The following is a 20,387-nucleotide window of genomic DNA, read 5'->3' on the forward strand; positions in this document are numbered from 1 at the left end:
AATTTTTGTTCTCGAGTGGCTTTACAGAACAATTCTCTACAGCACTTTTCATGACAGGAGTTGCAGATTTTCAGATTTCAGAAATTACCTCCTGATCTGGAGTCTGTTTTTAAGGCGACAGTGAATGCTATGAAGAAAACCGACACTGCCTACGTCGTCCTCTGTGTCTGTACGTCATCACGTTTTGAATGAAATCGATGGGACATTCACAGCCATTATAAAGACCAAAATGTATAGGGACCGCCCTTTCTCGTGTGCGCCTGAAGCCGAGAGGCCATCGGACTTGCCTCGTTCCAAACGTTGTCTAACCAGCATATTTCCCGGTCAGTTTTTCAGTCGTTATAGTTGTTAAAAACATCATAAGTTAGTTAATTTGAACCGTTTATAAGCAATTTATATCCGTTTAGTGCGATTTTGAGGAATTATTTTTGTTGTGCACTCTGAAACTTTGGACACGTTTTGGTGGGTGTGTGCGTGGTGGTGGCATATGATTCGAAGGAAAGAGAGACATCTATCGACCAAAAGACGTTTATAACATAGAAAGGATACATTGCCCAAGAATCTGATGGAAACAGCTCAAAGTAAGCAATATTTAATATGATAAATCGTGTTTTCTGTCGAAATATTTTAAACGCATATTTCGCCATTTTGTTTGGTATAGCTTCACTTGGCGAACCCTGTATTGAAAAGTAAGGATAATTTTAAAAATGTATAAATCAGCGGTTGCATTAAGAACTAATTTGTCTTTCGATTCCTGTCAACCCTGTATTTTTAGTCAAGTATATGATTAGCTTTCAATTAAACTAGATCACTCTGATAGATGACGTCAGACATATTGAGGCTTGATTTCCTAGTTTTTATTATTTGTAACCACGGTTTTGTATGGCTAAATATGCACCTTTCGAACAAACTGTATATGTTATATTGTAAAATGATGTTACAGAGATGTCATCGAAAGAATTCTGAGAAGGTAGTGAAAAATATAATAATTTTGGCGGTGATTACGGTTATAGCGCTCTTTGGCTGGAATCGATGCTCTGGTAACGTTTGCACATGTGGTATGCTAACTTATCGATTTATTGTGTTTTTCGCTGAAAAACGCTTAGAAAATCTGAAATATGGTCTGAAATCACAAGAACTGGGTCTTTCCATTGCTATGCTTTGTCTATTTTTATGAAATGTTTTATGATGAGTTAAATTGGTCATACACGTTGCTCTATCTAGTAATTCTAGTCGATTGTGATGGTCGGTGCAATTGGAACTGTGATTTCTACCTGAAATATGCACTTTTTTCTAACAAAAACTATCCTATACCATGAATATGTTATCAACTGTCATCTGAAGAGGTTTTTCTTGGTTAGTGGATATCAATATCTTAGTTGAGCCGAATTGGTGATAGCACCTGAAGGTAAAGAAACTGATGGAGTTAGAATAGTGGTGTATTTTGCTAACGTGTTTAGCTAAGATTTACATATTTGTCTTCCCTGTAAAACATTTTAAAAATCTGAAATGGTGGCTTTATTCACAAGATCTGTATCTTTTCATCTGGTGTCTTGGACTGTTGATTTAATGATATTTAGAGCTACTATCTACTTGTGAAGCTATGCTAGCTATGCTAATCAGTGTGTGGGGGATGGGGGGTGCTCCCGGACCGCCGGGTAGAGGCTCGTTAGAGGTTAATCTGTTTTTCTCTGTCACCACACCTTTTCAATATTTAAATATAAAATGTTTAGATTTTCCATTGTCTTAAAACCTCTACAGGATCGGTGTCCGCGGGATGGTGAGCTAACAGTCTAATGTGATTAGCATGACGTTGTAAGTAATAAGAACATTTCTCAGAACATAGACATGTCTTATATGGGCAGAAAGCTTAACTTGTTAATCTAACTGCACTGTCCAATTTACAATAGCTGTTACAGTGAACAAATACCATGATATTGTTTGAGGAGAGTGCACAACAACAAAACACTTATCAAGGCAACTGGTTTGATACATTCACCTCTGAAGGTAAACATAGTACTTAATAAAGGACTTATTCAGTAATCTTGCTCTGATTTGTCATCCTGAGGGTAAAATGTAGCATAGTTTGTTTGTAAAATCAATTTTTATTTTAAAATGTAGGAACTGGGATCTACAGTTTGAACCCCTGCTGTGTCTGGCATCCCCCCCCCACCCCCCCCTGAATATTACCATATCATGTTTGTATGTTCTCTAAAGTTATGTACATGAACATTTATTAATTGACCCATTCGGCACATTTGGGCAGACGTGATACAACATTTTGAACAGTAATGAAATGGTTCATTGAATCAGTCTAAACGTTGCACATACACTACTACCATCTAGTGGCCAAAATCTAAACTGTCCCTGGACTCCTAAGTGATATAATGGCCTTTCTTTTGCATTTCAAAGATTCCACAAACTTCAAAGTGTTTCCTTTCAAATAGTATCAATAATATACATATTCTTGCTTCAGGTCCTGAGCTACAGGCAGTTAGATTTGGGTATGTCATTTGATTTCCAGATTTAAAGAAAAACATTTTTCAAAATGATTGATGAGAAAAGTATGGTGCAACCCATTGCGTATCTCATCGCACCCTCATATGCCATGTCTTGAAATATGCAGATATACGGATTAAAAGTACATTTGCATTGTAAAACAGCCAACTTTCTATCTCCGCCCATAACTTTTGGACTTTATAACACTCACAGAAGGTATGAATTATTGAGTCATTGTTAATTTTACACTTAAGGCATGACTGCCATTGTGCTGTCGAATTTGTGAATTTTGTCTTGTATAATAATTCTATACATTAGTTTATACTGGATTAAGCATTCATTTTCATGAACTGTAATTTCGTTAGTTATGTTTGAATGCTCCCTCCATTTTGTGCCAATTTCAGTTATTTTCATGTCTTTTTTCCAATAGGTCATATTTATAAGAGATTGTTTGTTGGATAGACTCTCTGCAAGGTTTTGTATATCTTACCTAGCATATGAATTTCCTTTTCTGACTCAAATAGGATTCCCTCAACATTACTCTTATGTCTATAAAAGATTTCAGATCGTATTTGAAAATGTCTACGGTCGTTGCCAAAAGTTTTGAGAATGACACAAATATTAATTTTCACAAAGTGTGCTGCCTCGGTTTGTATGATGGCAATTTGCATATACTCCAGAATGTTATGAAGAGTGATCAGATGAATTGCAATTAATTGCAAAGTCCCTCTTTGCCATGCAAATTAACTGAATCCCCAAAAAAACATTTCTACTGCATTTCAGCCCTGCCACAAAAGGACCAGCTGACATGTCAGTGATTCTCTCGTTAACACAGGTGTTAGTGTTGACGTGGACAAGGCTGGAGATCACTTTGTCATGCTGTTTGAAGTCGAATAACAGACTGGAAGCTTCAAAAGGAGGGTGGTGCTTGGAATCATTGTTCTTCCTATGTCAATCATGGTTACCTGCAAAGAAACATGTTCCGTCATCATTGCTTTGCACAAAAAGAGCTTCACAGGCAAGGATATTGCTGACAGTAAGATTGCACCTAAATCAACCATTCATCGGATCATCGAGAACTTCAAGGAGAGCGGTTCAATTGTTGTGAAGAAGGCTTCAGGGCGCCCCAGAAAGTCCAACAAGCGCCAGGACCGTTTCCTAAATTTGATTCAGCTGTGGGATCGTGGCACCACCAGTACAGAGCTTGCTCAGGAATAGCAGCAGGCAGGTGTGAGTGCATCTGCACGCACAGTGAGGCGAAGACGTTTGGAGGGTGGCCTGGTGTCAAGAAGGGCAGCAAAGAAGCCACTTCTCTCCAGGAAAAACATCAGAGACAGACTGATATTCTGCAAAAGGTACAGGGATTGGACTGCTGAGGACTGGGGTAAAGTCATTTTGTCTGATGAATCCCCTTTCCGATTGTTTGGGGCATCCGGAAAAAAGCTTGTCCGGAGAAGACAAGGTGAGCGATAGCATCAGTCCTTTGTCATGCCAACAGTAAAACATCCTGAGACCATTCATGTGTGGGGTTGCTTCTCAGCCAAGGGAGTGGGCTCACTCACAATTATGCCTAAGAACACAGCCATGAGTAAAGAATGGTACCAACACATCCTCCGAGAGCAACTTCTCCCAACCATCCAGGAACAGTTTGGTGACGAACAATGCCTTTTCCAGCATGATGGAGCACCTTGCCATAAGGCAAAAGTGATAACTAAGTGGCTCGGAGAACAAAATATCGATATTTTGGGTCAATGGCCAGGAAACTCCCCAGACCTTAATCCCATTGAGAACTTGTGGTCAATCCTCAAGAGGCGGGTGGACAAACAAAAACCCACAAATTCTGACAAACTCCAAGCATTGATTATGCAAGAATGGCTGCCATCAGACAGGATGTGGCCCAGAAGTTATTGACAGCGCCAGGGTGGATTGCAGAGGTCTTGAAAAAGAAGGGTCAACACTGCAAATATTGACTCTTTGCATCAACGTCATGTTGTCAATTGTCAATAAAAGCCTTTGACACTTATGAAATGCTTGTAATTATACTTCAGTATTCCATAGTAACATCTGACAAAAATATCTAAAGACACTGAAGGAGCAAACTTTGTGAAAATTAATATTTGTGTCATTCTCAAAACTTTTGGCCACGACTGTAAATTGGTCAGTCCAAAATGGCTTTTTAATTCTGTCATGGAAATAATTGTGTTTCCTATTACCAAGTCATTTACGATTTCTATGCCTTTAGTTTTCRATGTGGGACAATTTATCGGTGAATTCTGAAAAGCTATCCAAGGATTGTTTCATAGGGGTGTGTTATAGGGAGTGATTTTAGTTCTTGTAGAATCCATTTCATTTTCTTCCATAAAGATGAGGAAAATGATTGTATTTAATCCATTTTAGAATAAGGCTGTAACATAACAAAATGTGGAAAAAGTCAAGGGGTCTGAATACTTTCTGAATGCTCTGTATGTCGCAGGGTGGAGAGTTGATATAATTCCAAGTCTGGAAGGTTAAACCACCTTCAGACTTAGGGAGATGTAAAACTTGTTTTTATTCTATGAGTTTTATTTGCCCATATTAAGTCGTATGACGGGATACTTTTTTAAAGAATGTCTTCGGTGGTGTAATTGGTATTACCGAAAATAAATATAGAAWCTTTGGGAGCCATACTATTCTAAAGAGGTTTATTCTACCTGTATGATTCATGGGAAGATTGTTCCTTTTAATTATATCTGCTTTCATGTTGTTGAGTAATGCGATAAGCAATAAGGCCAGAGGAGGTGTGGTATATGGCCAATATACCACAGCCAAGTGCTGTTCTTAAGCACGATGCAATGCTGAGTGCCTGCACACAGCCCTTAGCTGTGGTATATTGGCCATATACCTCAAACCCCAGAGGTGTCTTACTGCTATTTTATACAACGGATGGATCTAATCCTGGATGCTGATTGGTTAAAACCYCATTCCAGCCTGTGTCTATTCTACAAGTTACCACTGGCTAAAGCTATGACGTTGAAATGCCTATTTATTCTGTTCCATCTCGTTGCGCAGTCTCATCAGCCCAGCCAGCCAATTTATAAACTTGATCTCCACTGTAAAAAGCATCTAGACATTATCTCCAATTTCTTTTAGACTAGCAATTGGTTTCAAAAGTGGAGATTTGTTTAAACCTTGCTATCTGTCTCTCTGACATTTGCAACATCGTTTCAATATTGAAATTCGATCTCCAGCTATCCCATAATAATGAATGTGTAGGGGTCAGGAGTTGGGATGAGAGAGACAGGCAGGCAGCTTTTCTCAGCCAGTCGAAATCATGAATCAGCATAATTTTTATGGGTATAATACACTACCATTCAAAAGTTTGGGTCACTTAGAAATGTCCTTGTTTTTGAAAAAATAAAATAATAATTGTCCATTTAAAATAACATCAAATTGATCAGAAATACAGTGTAGACATTGTTAATGTTGGAAATTATTATTGTAGCTGGAAACGGCTTATTTATTTTTATGAAATATCTACATAGGCGAACAGAGCCCATTATCAGCAACCATCACTCCTGTGTTCCAATGGCACGTTCTGTTAAGCTAATCCAAGTTTATCATTTTAAAAGCTAATTGATCATTAGAAAACCCTTTTGAAATTATGTTAGCACAGCTGTAAACTGTTGTGCTGATTTAAAGAAGCAATAAAACTGGCCTTTAGACTAGTTGAGTATCTGGAGCATCGGCAGTTGTGGGTTCGATTACAGGCTCAAAACGGCCAGAAACAAAGAATTTCAAATCTGAAACTCGTCAGTCTATTCTTGTTCTGAGGAATGAAGGCTATTCCATGTGAGAAATTGCCAAGACATTGAAGATCTCTTACAACGCTGTGTACTACTCCCTTCACAGAACAGCGCAAACTGGCTCTAACCAGAATGCACAACTGAGCAAGAGGACAAGTACATTAGAGTGTCTAGTTTGAGAAACAGATGCCTCACAAGTCCTCAACTGGCAGCTTCATTAAATAGTACCCGCAAATCACCAGTCTAAACATCAACAATGAAYAGGCGACTCCGGGATGCTGGCCATATCTCAGACTAGCCAATAAAAAGAAAAGATTAAGATGGGCAAAATAACACAGGCACTGGACAGAGGAACTCTGCATAGAAGGCCAACATCCCGGAGTCGCCACTGTTAACATTGAGACTGGTGTTTTGCGGATACTATTTAATGAAGCTGCCAGTTGAGGACTTGCAGCTTCATTTACAACATTAACAAAGTCTACACTATTTCTGATCAATATGTTATTTTAATGGACAAAAAAACAAGGATATTTCTAAGTGACCACAAACTTTTGAATAGTAGCGTATAGAAAGAAATTTCAATATAAAACAGGTAAAACTAAATGAAATGCAGCTTTCCATCTTCAGTTTGAAGTGATCGTGTTATCTGTGTTGTTGCCTAGCTCCTCTGAACAACAATTTCCTGACGAGAGAGCACATTTTCTATGCCAGGTGAAATTGCGCATCATTAGCTCATTGTTATGGATGTATCCAAAAAAAATGTCACTAGAAAACAGCTTAAACAAATGCAAACGCAGCTGTTTTCTGTTATTCTGGCTGCACTGTTTGACGTGACTGTAAGTTAGCCGTAGTTGGCTAGCTATCAAGCAAAAGGATAAGAATGTTGCCATAGATATAAATCCATCAAAATAATGTTTTRAATGAAAATATGTCAATCATTATTTGAATATGTTGCTAACCCGTTGTATAAAAGTGATAATGCCCCCAAAGCAGGTGTTTGGAGGATATATTGGCACGGTTTGCCGCCACTCGTCTTAGTCTCAGGCCTAATAACAGCCATGCCATATCATCCAAACACCGGCTTCTCGGGCATTATCACTTATTAAATACTAATGTAATTAGAGCAGTAAAAAAAAACATTTTTTTCCTGTGGTATAGGTCTGACATAACACGTCTTTCAGACAATCAGCATTCAGAGCTCGAACCACCCAGTTCATAATTGTCTTTATATATATTTGTTGTTGGTCATTTATTAAGCATGATAATGTTTTAATGTCAATCGACACATTTCCTGGACAATAAAGTTTTTTTTTCTCCCCAAAACACCCCTGGTGATCAGGTTATGTTACACAATCGTTCGTTTGTAAATTCCACATTGAGAACGTCAGGCAATTTGTTTGTTGTTTTCTGTTTAATAAGAGTGCATGGTTAGGTTGTGTGAAGCAGGACCGGGCCAGACCTACAGGGGAGATGGAGTAGAGAAGCAGGATTGGTGGGGGGGTTTGCTTGGCAGGGTAGTATGGGAATGGAGTGATGGAAGCAATGCTGTTACAGTAGCTAGTTTGAATATATCCTGTTAAATCACGTCCATGTAATGTATGCTAACTGTACAGTAAATTATTAGTTACTGAACATAGATTTATTTGCAAGTTGCTGTCTGTATTTTCACTGACTGCTTGATGATAGCCTTTGAGGTTAGGGACTACCGTTGTCTAGAGTTACTAATATTCTGCTCTGACTGATAACGTCTTATGTATTTTACAGACACAGGACGTGTCAGTAGTGAATATTGTGTGTGAATATTGTGTGTGAATATTTCCTGTTTAATCATGTACACTTACTGAAACTGATTGGCTAATGAATATGCTGGCTTTATTCGCTAGTTACTGTATTTTCACTGCCTGATATTATGATAACATTTTTGGCTAATCTGAGATTTTATTTGGTTAATTTCAAACAGGAAGCCGAAAGAAAATTACTGTTATCTAGAGCCATAGACAGTCTGCTCTGACTGATAATGTATTTGATTGACATAGACTCACAGGTATGATTGACAGGTGTGATGTGATGTGATTGACAGGCGGTGTGTGTGACAGACGGAGAGAGGATCCTGGGCCTGGGGGACCTGGGCTGCTACGGCATGGGCATCCCTGTGGGCAAACTGGCACTCTACACGGCCTGTGGAGGCATGCCACCCCAGCAGTGTCTGCCAGTCATGCTGGATGTGGGCACAGACAATGAGGTAAGAAGAGGCACACCTAACAACCAAGTGAATACACGCATAGCTACATGCAAACAAGATGATACACTTGACACCCGTCAACTATGTAACAAAGAAAACTGTCAACTTCGTAACATATTATATGCTAGACGTAATATGCCAGCTAAGAAAACACGATCCAGTCAATACGTTATATTCAGGTAAGCCCCTCAGACTCCAAACTCCAAATTTCCAAGCACTAACAGCCAAGAAACGAGAAATTCTCACACTTTACGAGGAAACACCCTGAACGCAACTGAGGAAAGCCGTACTGTTCACCCATGCAAGACAGAAAAGCACTGTCTTATTTATCAAATAACTCTGTAATTATTATTACGCGGTTAAACTGATTAATCATGTAACTGTAATTAACTAGGAAGTCGGGGCACCAAGGAAAATATTCAGATTACAAAGTTATAATTTTCCTATATATTTTCATATCTGATCAATTAGTCTTCTTAATTAATTATTTACTTTACCTCACGTTAGTCTCATTCCAAACGTCGTAAATTGTTGGTTATCTGCACGAACCCAGTCTTCACTATGAGTCATCCATACATCAATTGTCTTAAATCATTTATTTACTAACAAAGTAATTCACAGAAATGCATAAACAAACAGTAGATAGTTACAAGGAAATGATAACGGCGTTTCCTTAGTGGGATAAACCGATATCGCGGCTTGGTGGACAAAAAGGGAAGTGGGGGTCAACTGAGATGAGACACTACAAAGTTGATAATTATAACAATTMAAATGTTAATCCTTTGCACATGAARGCTCACTCATTCGAGAACAATTGCAATCAATATATATATTTACGCTCAGTGTGTTGTCGGGATCTCTGTTTAAAAGTTAGTTTCTGTTGGAGAGTTTTTGTCCTCTCTCTCTCTCGGTCGTGGTTAGAGTGGATAGTTCAGAGTGACATTCATTCTTTTCGTTATAGATGTTTRGGCGGTTGTCGTTCTTTGCGTTCAATGATACCGAATTCCTAGCTGCAGACTAGTAATTAATATCAAAGACTTGTTCTTATTCTGTCGGTATCGATAGTCTAAGAGTTTAACCACGTGGGATGGTTAAAAGATTCAGCAATCGTCTCAAACCTTGGCCCTCTTGTTATCGAGGTAAGCTGGTTTGCAACCTTTGTCCTCTCGTAATTGAGAGAAACATGGTCTGTTGAGAAATTCTCAGTGGGAGTTTTATTCGGAACATCGAAAAGGGCTGTCTCATGACGCCCGGTCCTGTCTGTACACCTGGGGGCGTGCCAAGGACGTAGTGAAACTTTTTAGAGAATTGGAGTTTCCTTCATTAAACAGTCCAAAAATCACATTACACAATTTTACAAACAGTATCATCCTCACTCATTCATCTTATACAACAATTAGATGTAAACCTCATATCTGAGGCTATTATATAAACAGCGTTATGGTAATGTGGARGCACCGTCTCCCATGAGTCACAAAATGGTACCAAACAGACCAGTTCGTAGCTGGATTCTTCACCGATCTTTTATACCTTCTCCGGAACATAAATGTTCGGACCTCAAGTTCTGTGAGGTGGAAGAAATTCCTTTGTTCTCTATGAAAATTCACTCTGTCTCTATACTGTGGCCATGAGGAGATAATCTCCTCCGGGAATTTACGACCTCTCTGACCACAGCAGCCTAGTTGTAGGAGACAGAGAGAGGGGGATGGTACTCGCTGTACCCAAAGAGGGCAATGTCATGACAGCACCTATCCAGCCCGCCAGCACTGCCAGTCCACAGTATTCAAAGAGGCCCTCTGGTTTGGTTTTTCCTGCTGGTTCCACTGGTCCTATGTATGGCATGGCCCTCCTCTTTATAGCTGAAAGAGGAGCCTCACTCTGGGTGTGCTGTGGCAACACTGTTAAACAGGAGCAAACTAAGAATAGTCCGTGTTGTGTACACGGCTATATTTAAGTGTATTTTCTCRATGTCATCCAGAGCTGGGCCAAGGGTGTGGCACTGCCACCATATGCCTGCTGCTTGGCTGAGCCATCCTCTGATTTCCTGGGCCTGGACTTGCTCTCCTAGCCTCTGAGTTTCAGTATAAGAGTTGGGGAGAGGATAATGGGCGATTTGGGGTTAGTTGGTAGGTCTGGTCAAGGATAGACATGATCTTGACAGTTATCCATATGCTGAGAATGAGACATAAAAGAAGACATCACTGTGAAAGAAGGATAGATTGATAAAGGGTGGGAGGAAAGAAGAGGGAGATGGATTTGCGGTTAGCTGGGTATAGGACTGGTCAAAGATGTAAACGACTGACAATAATCATTGGCGATAGAAAGAAATAATGAAAGACACTCCATGGGCAACAAAACGAGGGGACTAGTATAAAAGAGGGATAAATAAAGGAAGGGGGAGGGAAAGATAAGGAGACGGGAAGCAGAGTTGAACAGAGGGACTAGCCCTATCCCTGTCAGATGTAGCATTCGCTGTGTGGATGGTCGCCACAAACTCTCTCCATGTTCTCTTATGTCAGCTAGCCAATTCACACTTCATCAAACCACACTGAGACCCAGAAGAAATCCCCCTTATTCATAGAACACACACAAAATGCCTATGAGAGAACCTATAAAAGATCTTACACTACAGCATGAATACTGTAGGTGGCATTGGATCTTGGTGTACAGGATTATGTTTTCCCTCTCTGCCAGTTTCTCCCACTCTGTTCTACCTCATAGCAGAGGTAAATGCCATGCCCTTCTGCCCCCATCCCTTTAATAGCATCTCCATACACACTTCTATGCATGAACTCTATTGTTCTATTGAAAGATTTTGAAAGCGACTGTCACAGGTCCAGTTTAGGGATGCTTGGGTGATTGTCAACTATTCCCGGACATTTATAGGCATCAAAACACCACTTTAACTAGCTGCCTCAAAGACTGTCGGTGTCCTCAATGCAKTCTGTAGCTGCTGCCAGAGGATGGAAGCAAATAGGGGTTTATTACCATATATTTGTGTGTGTGTGTGTGTGCACTCTTAGAAAAAAAGTGCTATCTAGAACCTAAAAGGGTTCTTCGGCTGTCCCCATAGGGAGTCCCTTTGAAGAACCCTTTTCAGATCCAAAAAGGGTTCTCCTATGGGGACAGCTGAAGAACTCTTTTGGAACCCTTTTTTCTAAGAGTACGTGTCTGTAGTGTCTGTGTGCGTGCATGTTTGAGATGTGTTTCTCTGCTAATCCTGGATTTGGCTCGGTCTGTCTACTTTCTATGCTCCTCTATTCATCTCTGTATGTATGGAAGTGTGTGTATGGAGTATTTTTTTATTGTGTGTGTGCATTTAGCGATGTGTGCTCATATTTCATGCTACTCTCCCTTTGTGTGATGCGTGTCTGTGGCAGGGACTGAATTGGAACGTTAATCAATAAAATCAACTATTGAGAATAATGGYCAGACCTTCATTGTCACCCATAGTGCTGGAATGGGCCGTAACCTTCATGTGTGAAAAGGTGTTCTTCCTTACACTCAGAGAAGTTACAGGTTTCTGCCTGTTGTTTTCCAAACCTGTGAAGTGTTTGCAGATGTAGCACAGCAGCAGCCCAGCAGCTCAGTATCTGTCAGAGTTTACAACAGGCCAAGCACATTTCCCTTAYAAATCACCTCACCACCCGGGAAGCAGAATGTGCCAGCCATTACCACAGATCACTCATCACCAAGCACTCCATCAGGATCACCACAGGCACACAAACACTCATTCAGGCACGGGCGCACCCATGTATGCATAGACACAGATCTCTGTGTGTGAATGCGTGTGTACGTGCATGTGTTACACAACCTCACGAGAACTAAGACCTTGCACTGTAGTCTCTAGTTGGCCATCACAACCTTTTCCATTTTTCCATTATTCTAAAGAGATGACAGGCCAAATGAGTTGTAATAGGATAAATGGAGTGCCTGTGTGTCTTAAGCCATATGGAGTTCCTCTGGCCTGACTCATAATATATTATCTCAGACACGCTGGTCTGATGCCGTGCTCCAGCCCCTACAGGCAGAGGGTTACACAGTGGTAGGAGGTGGTGGAGGTAGGCAGTAAATAATTGAACATATGAGGCTTATTTCTGACCTTGGGTTGGTATGAGGACTCCTGCACTGAGGTCAGGCATGTGACATCTTGACCTTGACTGGAAAGACTGGGGTTGTGTCCAAAATGGCACCCTATTCTCTATGGGACCTGGTCAAAAGTATATAYGAATTAGGAAATACTGTAGGGTGCGATGTGAGACTCAGCCTGGATCTCCCTGTGGTAGTGTTGCACTGTAATTCCAGAATGTGATAAAGCAAGGGGGAATGTTTTGGGAACATGTCCAGAAAACAGATGGGATATGGAAGAGCTCCTGTATAGGATGTGACTGATGCATGGGATGGGGTGTGCTGTGCAAGGCGTTTCGGATGTGTGCGCTTCTCTAGGTGCACTGGAATGCGGGAAGTGGATAATCTCTTGTGTAAACCATCGCTAATCCTACATAGCCCTGCTACCTGTGGACTTCTCGCTCTGTCCTCCCTCTCACACACAAACGCGCACACTGTTTCTGACGCATCATTCAGCTCTCTAACGTCCCGTCACATTCACAAGCACGTACTCGCAAAAACAGATGCACATCTCTCTCTTCCCTTTCTCCTTTGTCTATTTTCTACACACAGACATGTACACTCACACTCATCAGTAAGACACGTCTCTGTGTCTACACGTTGTTTTCCCTCCCAGTAAACAGGTCTGTAGAGTGAGTATACAACACATACATTTATTTTTTCTCTAAATGGCCATTAATCTAAATGTGGCTTGTGGGAAATAAACTAAACGGTGAGTGTTATGGGAAAGTTGGCCCTCTCTCATCTCGCTCTTTCTCTCTCCCACTCACTCTCRTTCTCTCCCTTTCTCTTTCACTGATATTACCTGGTATAACCTCTGTGTCACAACACACACTGAAATGAGACCCCGGTGATGTCATCCCACACAATGTGTTGTTTGTCTTGTGTTGGGTGCGCTCTCCTGGACCCAAAGGGGGGTGTCCCTTCAGACAGGCCCCTATCCCCCCCACACACTCTGCTCTCTCATCCCCCACTCTTCCCTCCATCTCCTACCTCTCTGTCCTAAACAGACCCTGACTGTTGCTTTTGAACAGGGTTAGTTACACCTGAAAGCAGAAAGAACAGCTCGGGCAATCAACAGAAGAGCATCTCAGGGAGAAAGTCGACATATCTCAACACCTCAGTGCTGTGTCAACTGAGCCAATACATGAGATTAACTCGTTCATTATTACTCTGTCAGAGCTGTTTATACAGTATCTCCTTCCTCGGATACAGTATGCACACGAGAAAGTAATCTAGCGTCTTGTAAAAGTCAACCATTGAGTTGAACATGAACATGGTTGAGAATGTTGTTTTAGTTAGTGGTGAGACCTGTGTCAATGCCTGGGGTGGAAGGTTTTGAAAATGTCAGGGGCTTTAAAGTTACTCTGGGAGTTGTTAATGGGTATACTAGTTTTGATTGACAGTGTCATGGTCCATTTGTGACACAGAGCCTGTCCCAGCTCTGTCCAAATAGACCACCCCCTTAAATCCCTCCCCCAACCCCCAGACTCCACGGAATCTAAACGCTCCAGTCTTGATGAGGCATGCCAGCGTTCCAGATCACCTCTTCCCAGGGGGATCAGAATTCCCTTGCGTCATGTCCTCAGTTGAACAGACCAGTGGCAGTCGGTACCGTTTTTAAGATGAGGGAGTCAGATATWTTTTTTTTCTTCATGAGAATGGCCTTATTTCTATTACAGCATATTGGATGACTGTCATTAGCATCGATAGGTTTAGGCTACTACATGATACTCTAATTTTCCCTATACCCATCATGAGGTTGCTACAACCTAGCCAATGAATGAAAGTTTACAACGTAAGTGCACACAGGTCGAGAGAAAAATTTGACAGACAGTGACACATGGACAGGCAGTGACACATTCAATACTGCCTTGCACAATCTTGCCTGCATCTAGCTGATCTAGGGTGTAATCATTAGTCCAACAGTTGCAAACATGAGTTTCTATTGGACAATTTCAGGTATGTTTAGCCCCGTTTCGCTCTGTTTGCTTCCGTTTAAGAAATGTTTTTCAACAGAATCGGAAGAATGAATACACCCCTGAACACAMTTCACTTTTATAGCAGCCACGTTATATTTCCTCTCGCTATGCGCTCTCCTCCTTTAACCTTTTCCCTTCGCTTGTGGATTTCAATGCACAACACCTCAGCTGTATGTGACCAGGCAAAAAAAAAACTTTCCAAGCTTAACCATATCATAACTGCTACACACAGCCTAGATCATTGTCACCATATTAGCTGGTTAACATAGCTAATAGAACTAACACGTTAGTAAACCAGCTACAATAATGCGGTAACCTTACAGTGTACAGTCAGTAAGCAGTTTAGCAGTAACACCGGCAGGCCCCGGTGGCAATAAATGAGTAAAACCAGAAGCGTAACTTGACTTGGAAGAGTTCCAGTGTTGTGTTGGATAGTCATATCCAGCTAGCTAACAGCATCCCTCTGTTTCAGCAGGGTGTTTGAATAGYCTAAACTAGCTAGCTSCATTTCCTAGCTAAGTAAGTGAAAAAAAACAACCTCTATTGTTTCTCCTTTGTTTTTTAAAGAAATGAATTTGTTCAAAACTGTCTTTTCTCCAATCAAATCAAAGTTTATTSGTCACATACACATGGTTAGCAGAAATTATTGAGAGTGTAGCAAATGCTTGTGCTTCTTGTTCCGACAGTGCAGCAATATCAACAAGTAATCTAACAATTCCACAACAACTACCTAATACACACAAATCTAAGTAAAGGGATGGGATAAGAATATGTACATAAAATAAATGGGTGAGCAATGACCGAGCAGCATAGGCAAGATGCAATAGATGGTATAAAATACAGTATATACTGTACATATGGGATGAGTAATGCAAGATATGTAAACATCATTATTACAGTGGCATTAATAAAGTGACTAGTGATCCATTTGTTAGTGGCCAATGATTTCAAGTCTGTATGCAGGCATTTGTGAGTTTGTGATGTCTGTTTAGCAGTCTGATGGCCTTGCGATAGAAACWATTTTCCAGTGTCTCGGMCCCAGCTTTGATGCACCTGTACTGACCTCACCTTCTGGATGGTAGCGGGGTGAACAGGCAGTGGCTCGGGTGGTTGATGTCCTTAATGATCTTTTTGGCCTTCCTGTGACATCGGGTGCTGTAGGTGTCCTGGAGGGCAGGTAGTTTGCCRCCGGTGATGCGTTGTGCCCGTCAGGAAGTCCAGGACACAATCGCACAGGGCAGGGTTGAGACCCAGGGCCTCAAGCTTAATGATGAGCTTGGAGGGTACTATGYTGTTGAATGCTGATGGGAGGGAGTCAACTACTCACAACATTTTGTGCACTGCAGTGCTAGCTACTGTAGCTGTAGCTTATGCTTTCAGTACTAGATTCATTCTCTGATCCTTTGATTGGGTGGACAACATGTCAGTTCATGCTACAAGAACTCTGATAGGCTGGAGGACATCCTCCAGAAGTTGGCATAATTACTGTGTAAGTCTATGGAAGGGGGTGAGAACCATGAGCCTCCTACTGTAGGTTTTGTATTGAAGTAAATGTACCCAGASGAGGATGTCCTCCGACTACCCCATCTACTGTAGACCGTTATTGCAATTATTTGGTAGACATATGGATATATTTTGTATAGTTGAATCTAAAAAACMTTTAAAACAAAATGTTTGACAATTACAAAAAAAATATGAAATTCACTGAGGAGGATGYTCCTCCTCTTCCTCCTCTGAGGAGCATCCCCTGAAGCAGACAGTGGAGCAGACAGGGGGGGCAGGATTGGCGTAGAAGACTGGCAGGATCCTAGGGAGGACATCCCACTCCTGGATTTAGAAACCTGGCTCCAAGTGGCTCTCTTTACAGACACATGCCAGAGATAGATAAGACAAATAGAAGAAGTACAGTATTAAAACACACAATAAAACACACTAGCTGACCACAGCGAAGAGGAGACATTTTGTAGAGTAGACCACGKTTTGATGCAGAGTGTGTGCGTGTATGTGTGTGTTAAGAGCAGATCAAAGTGTGTTTGTGTGATAAATCACATACAGGGGCCCTCTGAACCCTGGCCTCTCATCACCGAGCACTCCATCAGGATCACCACAGACATGCAGACAAGCTACACACACAGAAACACACACACACACGTGTGCGCACTCGACCTGAACTCAGGCCTCAGTCAAAGGGCTAAAGTGRTAGCGTAGCTACTCAATCCCTCTTTCTCTCTGTCTCAATCTGGCCGTCACCGAAACAACTTTCATAACAAGCCAGCTTGGATGGCAATAAAATGGACTAACTACAGCGAAAGATTTCAAGGATGGAATGGCAGTAAATGAAGCCGTATGTATTACGAGGCTGCTCCAAGCAACACAATGAGGAATGGGGAGGGATGTGAACTGGACTTGGGGATGGTAACCAAACCTTTTTTCACCTTTCCCATCATCTTGGTACCTCCTTTCTGTTGATCCAACCTTTGGTAAAAGGGTGTTGTGTTTTTTAGCCAAAAACGAGGCTTGATAAAAATCCAGCCAGCAGCAGTGGCATTTGAAACTAGTAAAGGAGTATGATAGGCCGATAAGGTTTGACCTGTGGTATTTGCACACAAAAAAGGAAAACCGGTGCATTTTTCTGACCAAAGGAACAATTTTCTATGAAGAGTTTTGGGAGAGTGGATTACTTCTACCAATAACTTTCAGCAAACTACTTCCACATATTTTTGTCCAGAAGTTTAATTTGAGCTTTTACCTACAGCAATGAGGTAATTTAGGGATCTAAGCATTACCAGTTAGTCTGACTTTGTTTCCCCATAATAGCCCTTGTGAGGAGTGAAAAGTGCCAACAGAAATAGAATTCAAACCAACAAGGGTGATAAGGCCAACACTTTTGATTTGGTGAGGGTCAGTGGTATCACCCCTCCCCCCCACCCCCTTCCTTTTGCCCTCAACAGCTTCAATTCCTTGGAGCATGGACTGTACAATTGTCGAAAGCGTTCTACATGCTGGCCCATGTTGACTCCAATGCGTTCCACAGTTGTGTCAAGTTGGCTGGATGTCCTTTGGGTGGTGGACCATTCTTGATACACACAGGAAACTTTTGAGCGTGTAAAACCCAGCAGCGTTGCAGTTCTTGACACAAACCGGTGTGCCTGGCACCTACTACCATACTCCGTTCGGAGGCACTTACGTCTTTTGCCTTGCTTATTCACCCTCTGAATGGCACACATACACAATCCGAATCTCAATTGTCTCAAGGTTTAAAAATCCTTCTTTAACCTGTCTCCTCCARTTCATCTACACTGATTTGAAGTGGCTTTAACAAGTGACATCAATAAGGGATCATAGCTTTCACCTGGTCAGTCTATGCCATGGAAAGAGCAGTTCTTAATGTTATGTACACTCAGTGTATATTTGCTGACACTATTTGAACTGAGAGGCTGCACTCCTCATTGCTCTTTTGGAATCAACGACACATGGTTCACATTATAGGGGGCTGAGGTTTACAGTGATAAGCGTGTGTGTGTGTGTATGCCAATATCACTTCATTCTTCCTTACTACTTTAGTTTTTCCACTGTTTTCTTTTTTTCTTTTAAAAGAGGACACAAGCTGCCTCCTGTGTGAGAATGTGTGTGTGTGCGCTGTCTGTCCATTTTACTGTGGATTTGACTTTTAAGGGGACAACGTTGCCCAGAAATAGCATTTGAGAGTGGTTATTAAAAACAATAAATTGCTTGAGCTGGAACCAGTACTGCAGGGGTTGTTGAGTGCTTAAGGGCACAAAGGAAAGGCCTCATAGGAGCAGGAGTCTCCCACATTTAGACCACACACACACATCTATCTTCCTGTCTTTCGCACTCTTTGTCAAACACACATGTGCATGGACACTCTCTCTCACACACACACCACACACACACACCCCACACACACACACACACACACGCTCATATACACACACACACAATGTACAGTACACACAAATACTTCCCTTTTTCTCTCTCCCAATTCGTTTGAATGTAAATCCAAACACCAAATCATGTCTCACTTTCTGCCCCATGTTATTTTTTTAGTTCCACACCAAAGAGATCATAATCATAGTTGTAAATCTTACTTATGTCACACAGTTCTATCCAATATCATCCAGTGGCTAGGACAGTCAGTGTGTGATGGATTTTCAGTGTGGTTGTAGGGGAATGGGCTTTGCTGGATCTGAGGGATAGAGGCCTTGTGAACTCTAACCCAGTCTTTTTTGGATAAGTAGTGGTCTTATATGCAGGAGTAAATGGAATCCAACCAGTCCAAACACTCCCTCTGTCTCTGTCTCTCTGTCTCTGCATAGCGTGCCTCACAGTATGATGTCTGCTCCTACAGTATGTGTGACATACCCAGCTGCCYCAGATGGAAAAAGCAGTTCTTCTCCACCCCTGGGTCTGTGTGAAATCCTTACCACTATATACTGTACGAACTGACTCTAACCTTCCCTCCCTCTCCCCCCCTCTTTTCTAGGAGCTGCTGAAGGACCCTCTGTACATTGGGCTGAGACACAAGAGGATTCGAGGCCAGGCCTATGATGACCTGCTGGAGGAGTTTATGAAGGCAGTGTCGGACAGGTACAGTAGAACTATTTTCACACTACTTAGCCGAGCTAAGCCCAAGATGTACTGGGATAGTCTGGTTACACATCCACCATAGGCACTGGAACCAAGCTGGAGAGGACTGCATGCAAAAATATCTGAGCCAGCACAGTATGGTTCAGGTTCACCCTATAGTGAAAATTAGGTATATGAATACTGCCCAAGAATCACACGTCAACACTTCTGCCTTGTACTCTATTTTATCTAAGGTTCAGGACAGTGACTCTGAAAGGGCTTATGCACTAATGCCCTTATCAGCCTAGGAACTGCATATGAAGAGTTTTTTTCCCAAAACGCTTTATCCACCAATTTTTCATATTTGTGTTTTTTTTTGTTTTTTTTAAATTGGACGCTATATATCCATTGTTTAGCTGGAATGGAATGTTCGTATCCTGTATATTTGACTGTGACATGTGGTTGTCTCCACTAGCTATCTTAAGATGAGTGTACTTACTGTAAATCACTCTGGATAAGAGCATCTGCTAAATGACTAAAAAATGTTTTGCATACATATCTCCTATTAGTGTTTTGAATTATTTTCTATAAAAATGTTTAAATATTGATGTCACATGTACAGTTGAAGTTGGAAGTTTACATACACCTTAGCCAAATACATTTAAACTCAGTTTTTTCACAATTCCTGACATTTAATTGATTTGCACATTTCGCACCAAAGTACGTTCATCTCTAGGAGACAGAAAGTGTCTCCTTCCTGAGCGGTATGACAGCTGCGTAGTCCCATGGTGTTTATACTTGCATAGTATTGTTTGTACAGATGAACGTGGTACCTTCAGCGTTTGGAAATTGCTCCCAAGGATGAACCAGACTTGTGGAGGTCTACCCTTTTTTTCCTGAGGTCTTGGCTGATTTCTTTTGATTTTCCCATGATATCAGGCAAAGAGGCACTGAAATACATCCACAGGTACACCTCCAATTGACTTAAATTATGTCAATTAGCCTATCAGAAGCTTCTAAAGCCATGACATCCTTTTCTGGAATTTTCCAAGCTGTTTAAAGGCACAGTCAATTTAGTGTATGTAAACTTCTGACCCACTGGTATTGTGGTACAGTGAATTATAAGTGAAATAATCTGTCTGTAAACAATTGTTGGAAAAATTACTT

The 20,387-nt window shown here is 41.3% G+C and overlaps 1 protein-coding gene across 1 annotated transcript in view; it reads left to right on the top strand.

The window, feature by feature from the left end:
* LOC111965295 (NADP-dependent malic enzyme) overlaps window positions 1-20,387 on the top strand; it is a 124,663-nt gene that overhangs the window by 87,798 nt on the left and 16,478 nt on the right. Inside the window, exons 5-6 of the mRNA XM_023989378.1 lie at window positions 8,362-8,523; window positions 19,138-19,241. Of these exons, the coding sequence (XP_023845146.1) occupies window positions 8,362-8,523; window positions 19,138-19,241 (266 nt within the window). The remainder of the gene's footprint in view (window positions 1-8,361; window positions 8,524-19,137; window positions 19,242-20,387) is intronic.

Source organism: Salvelinus sp. IW2-2015, linkage group LG6.1 (assembly GCF_002910315.2).
Source record: "Salvelinus sp. IW2-2015 linkage group LG6.1, ASM291031v2, whole genome shotgun sequence".
Classification (NCBI taxonomy): domain Eukaryota; kingdom Metazoa; phylum Chordata; class Actinopteri; order Salmoniformes; family Salmonidae; genus Salvelinus; species Salvelinus sp. IW2-2015.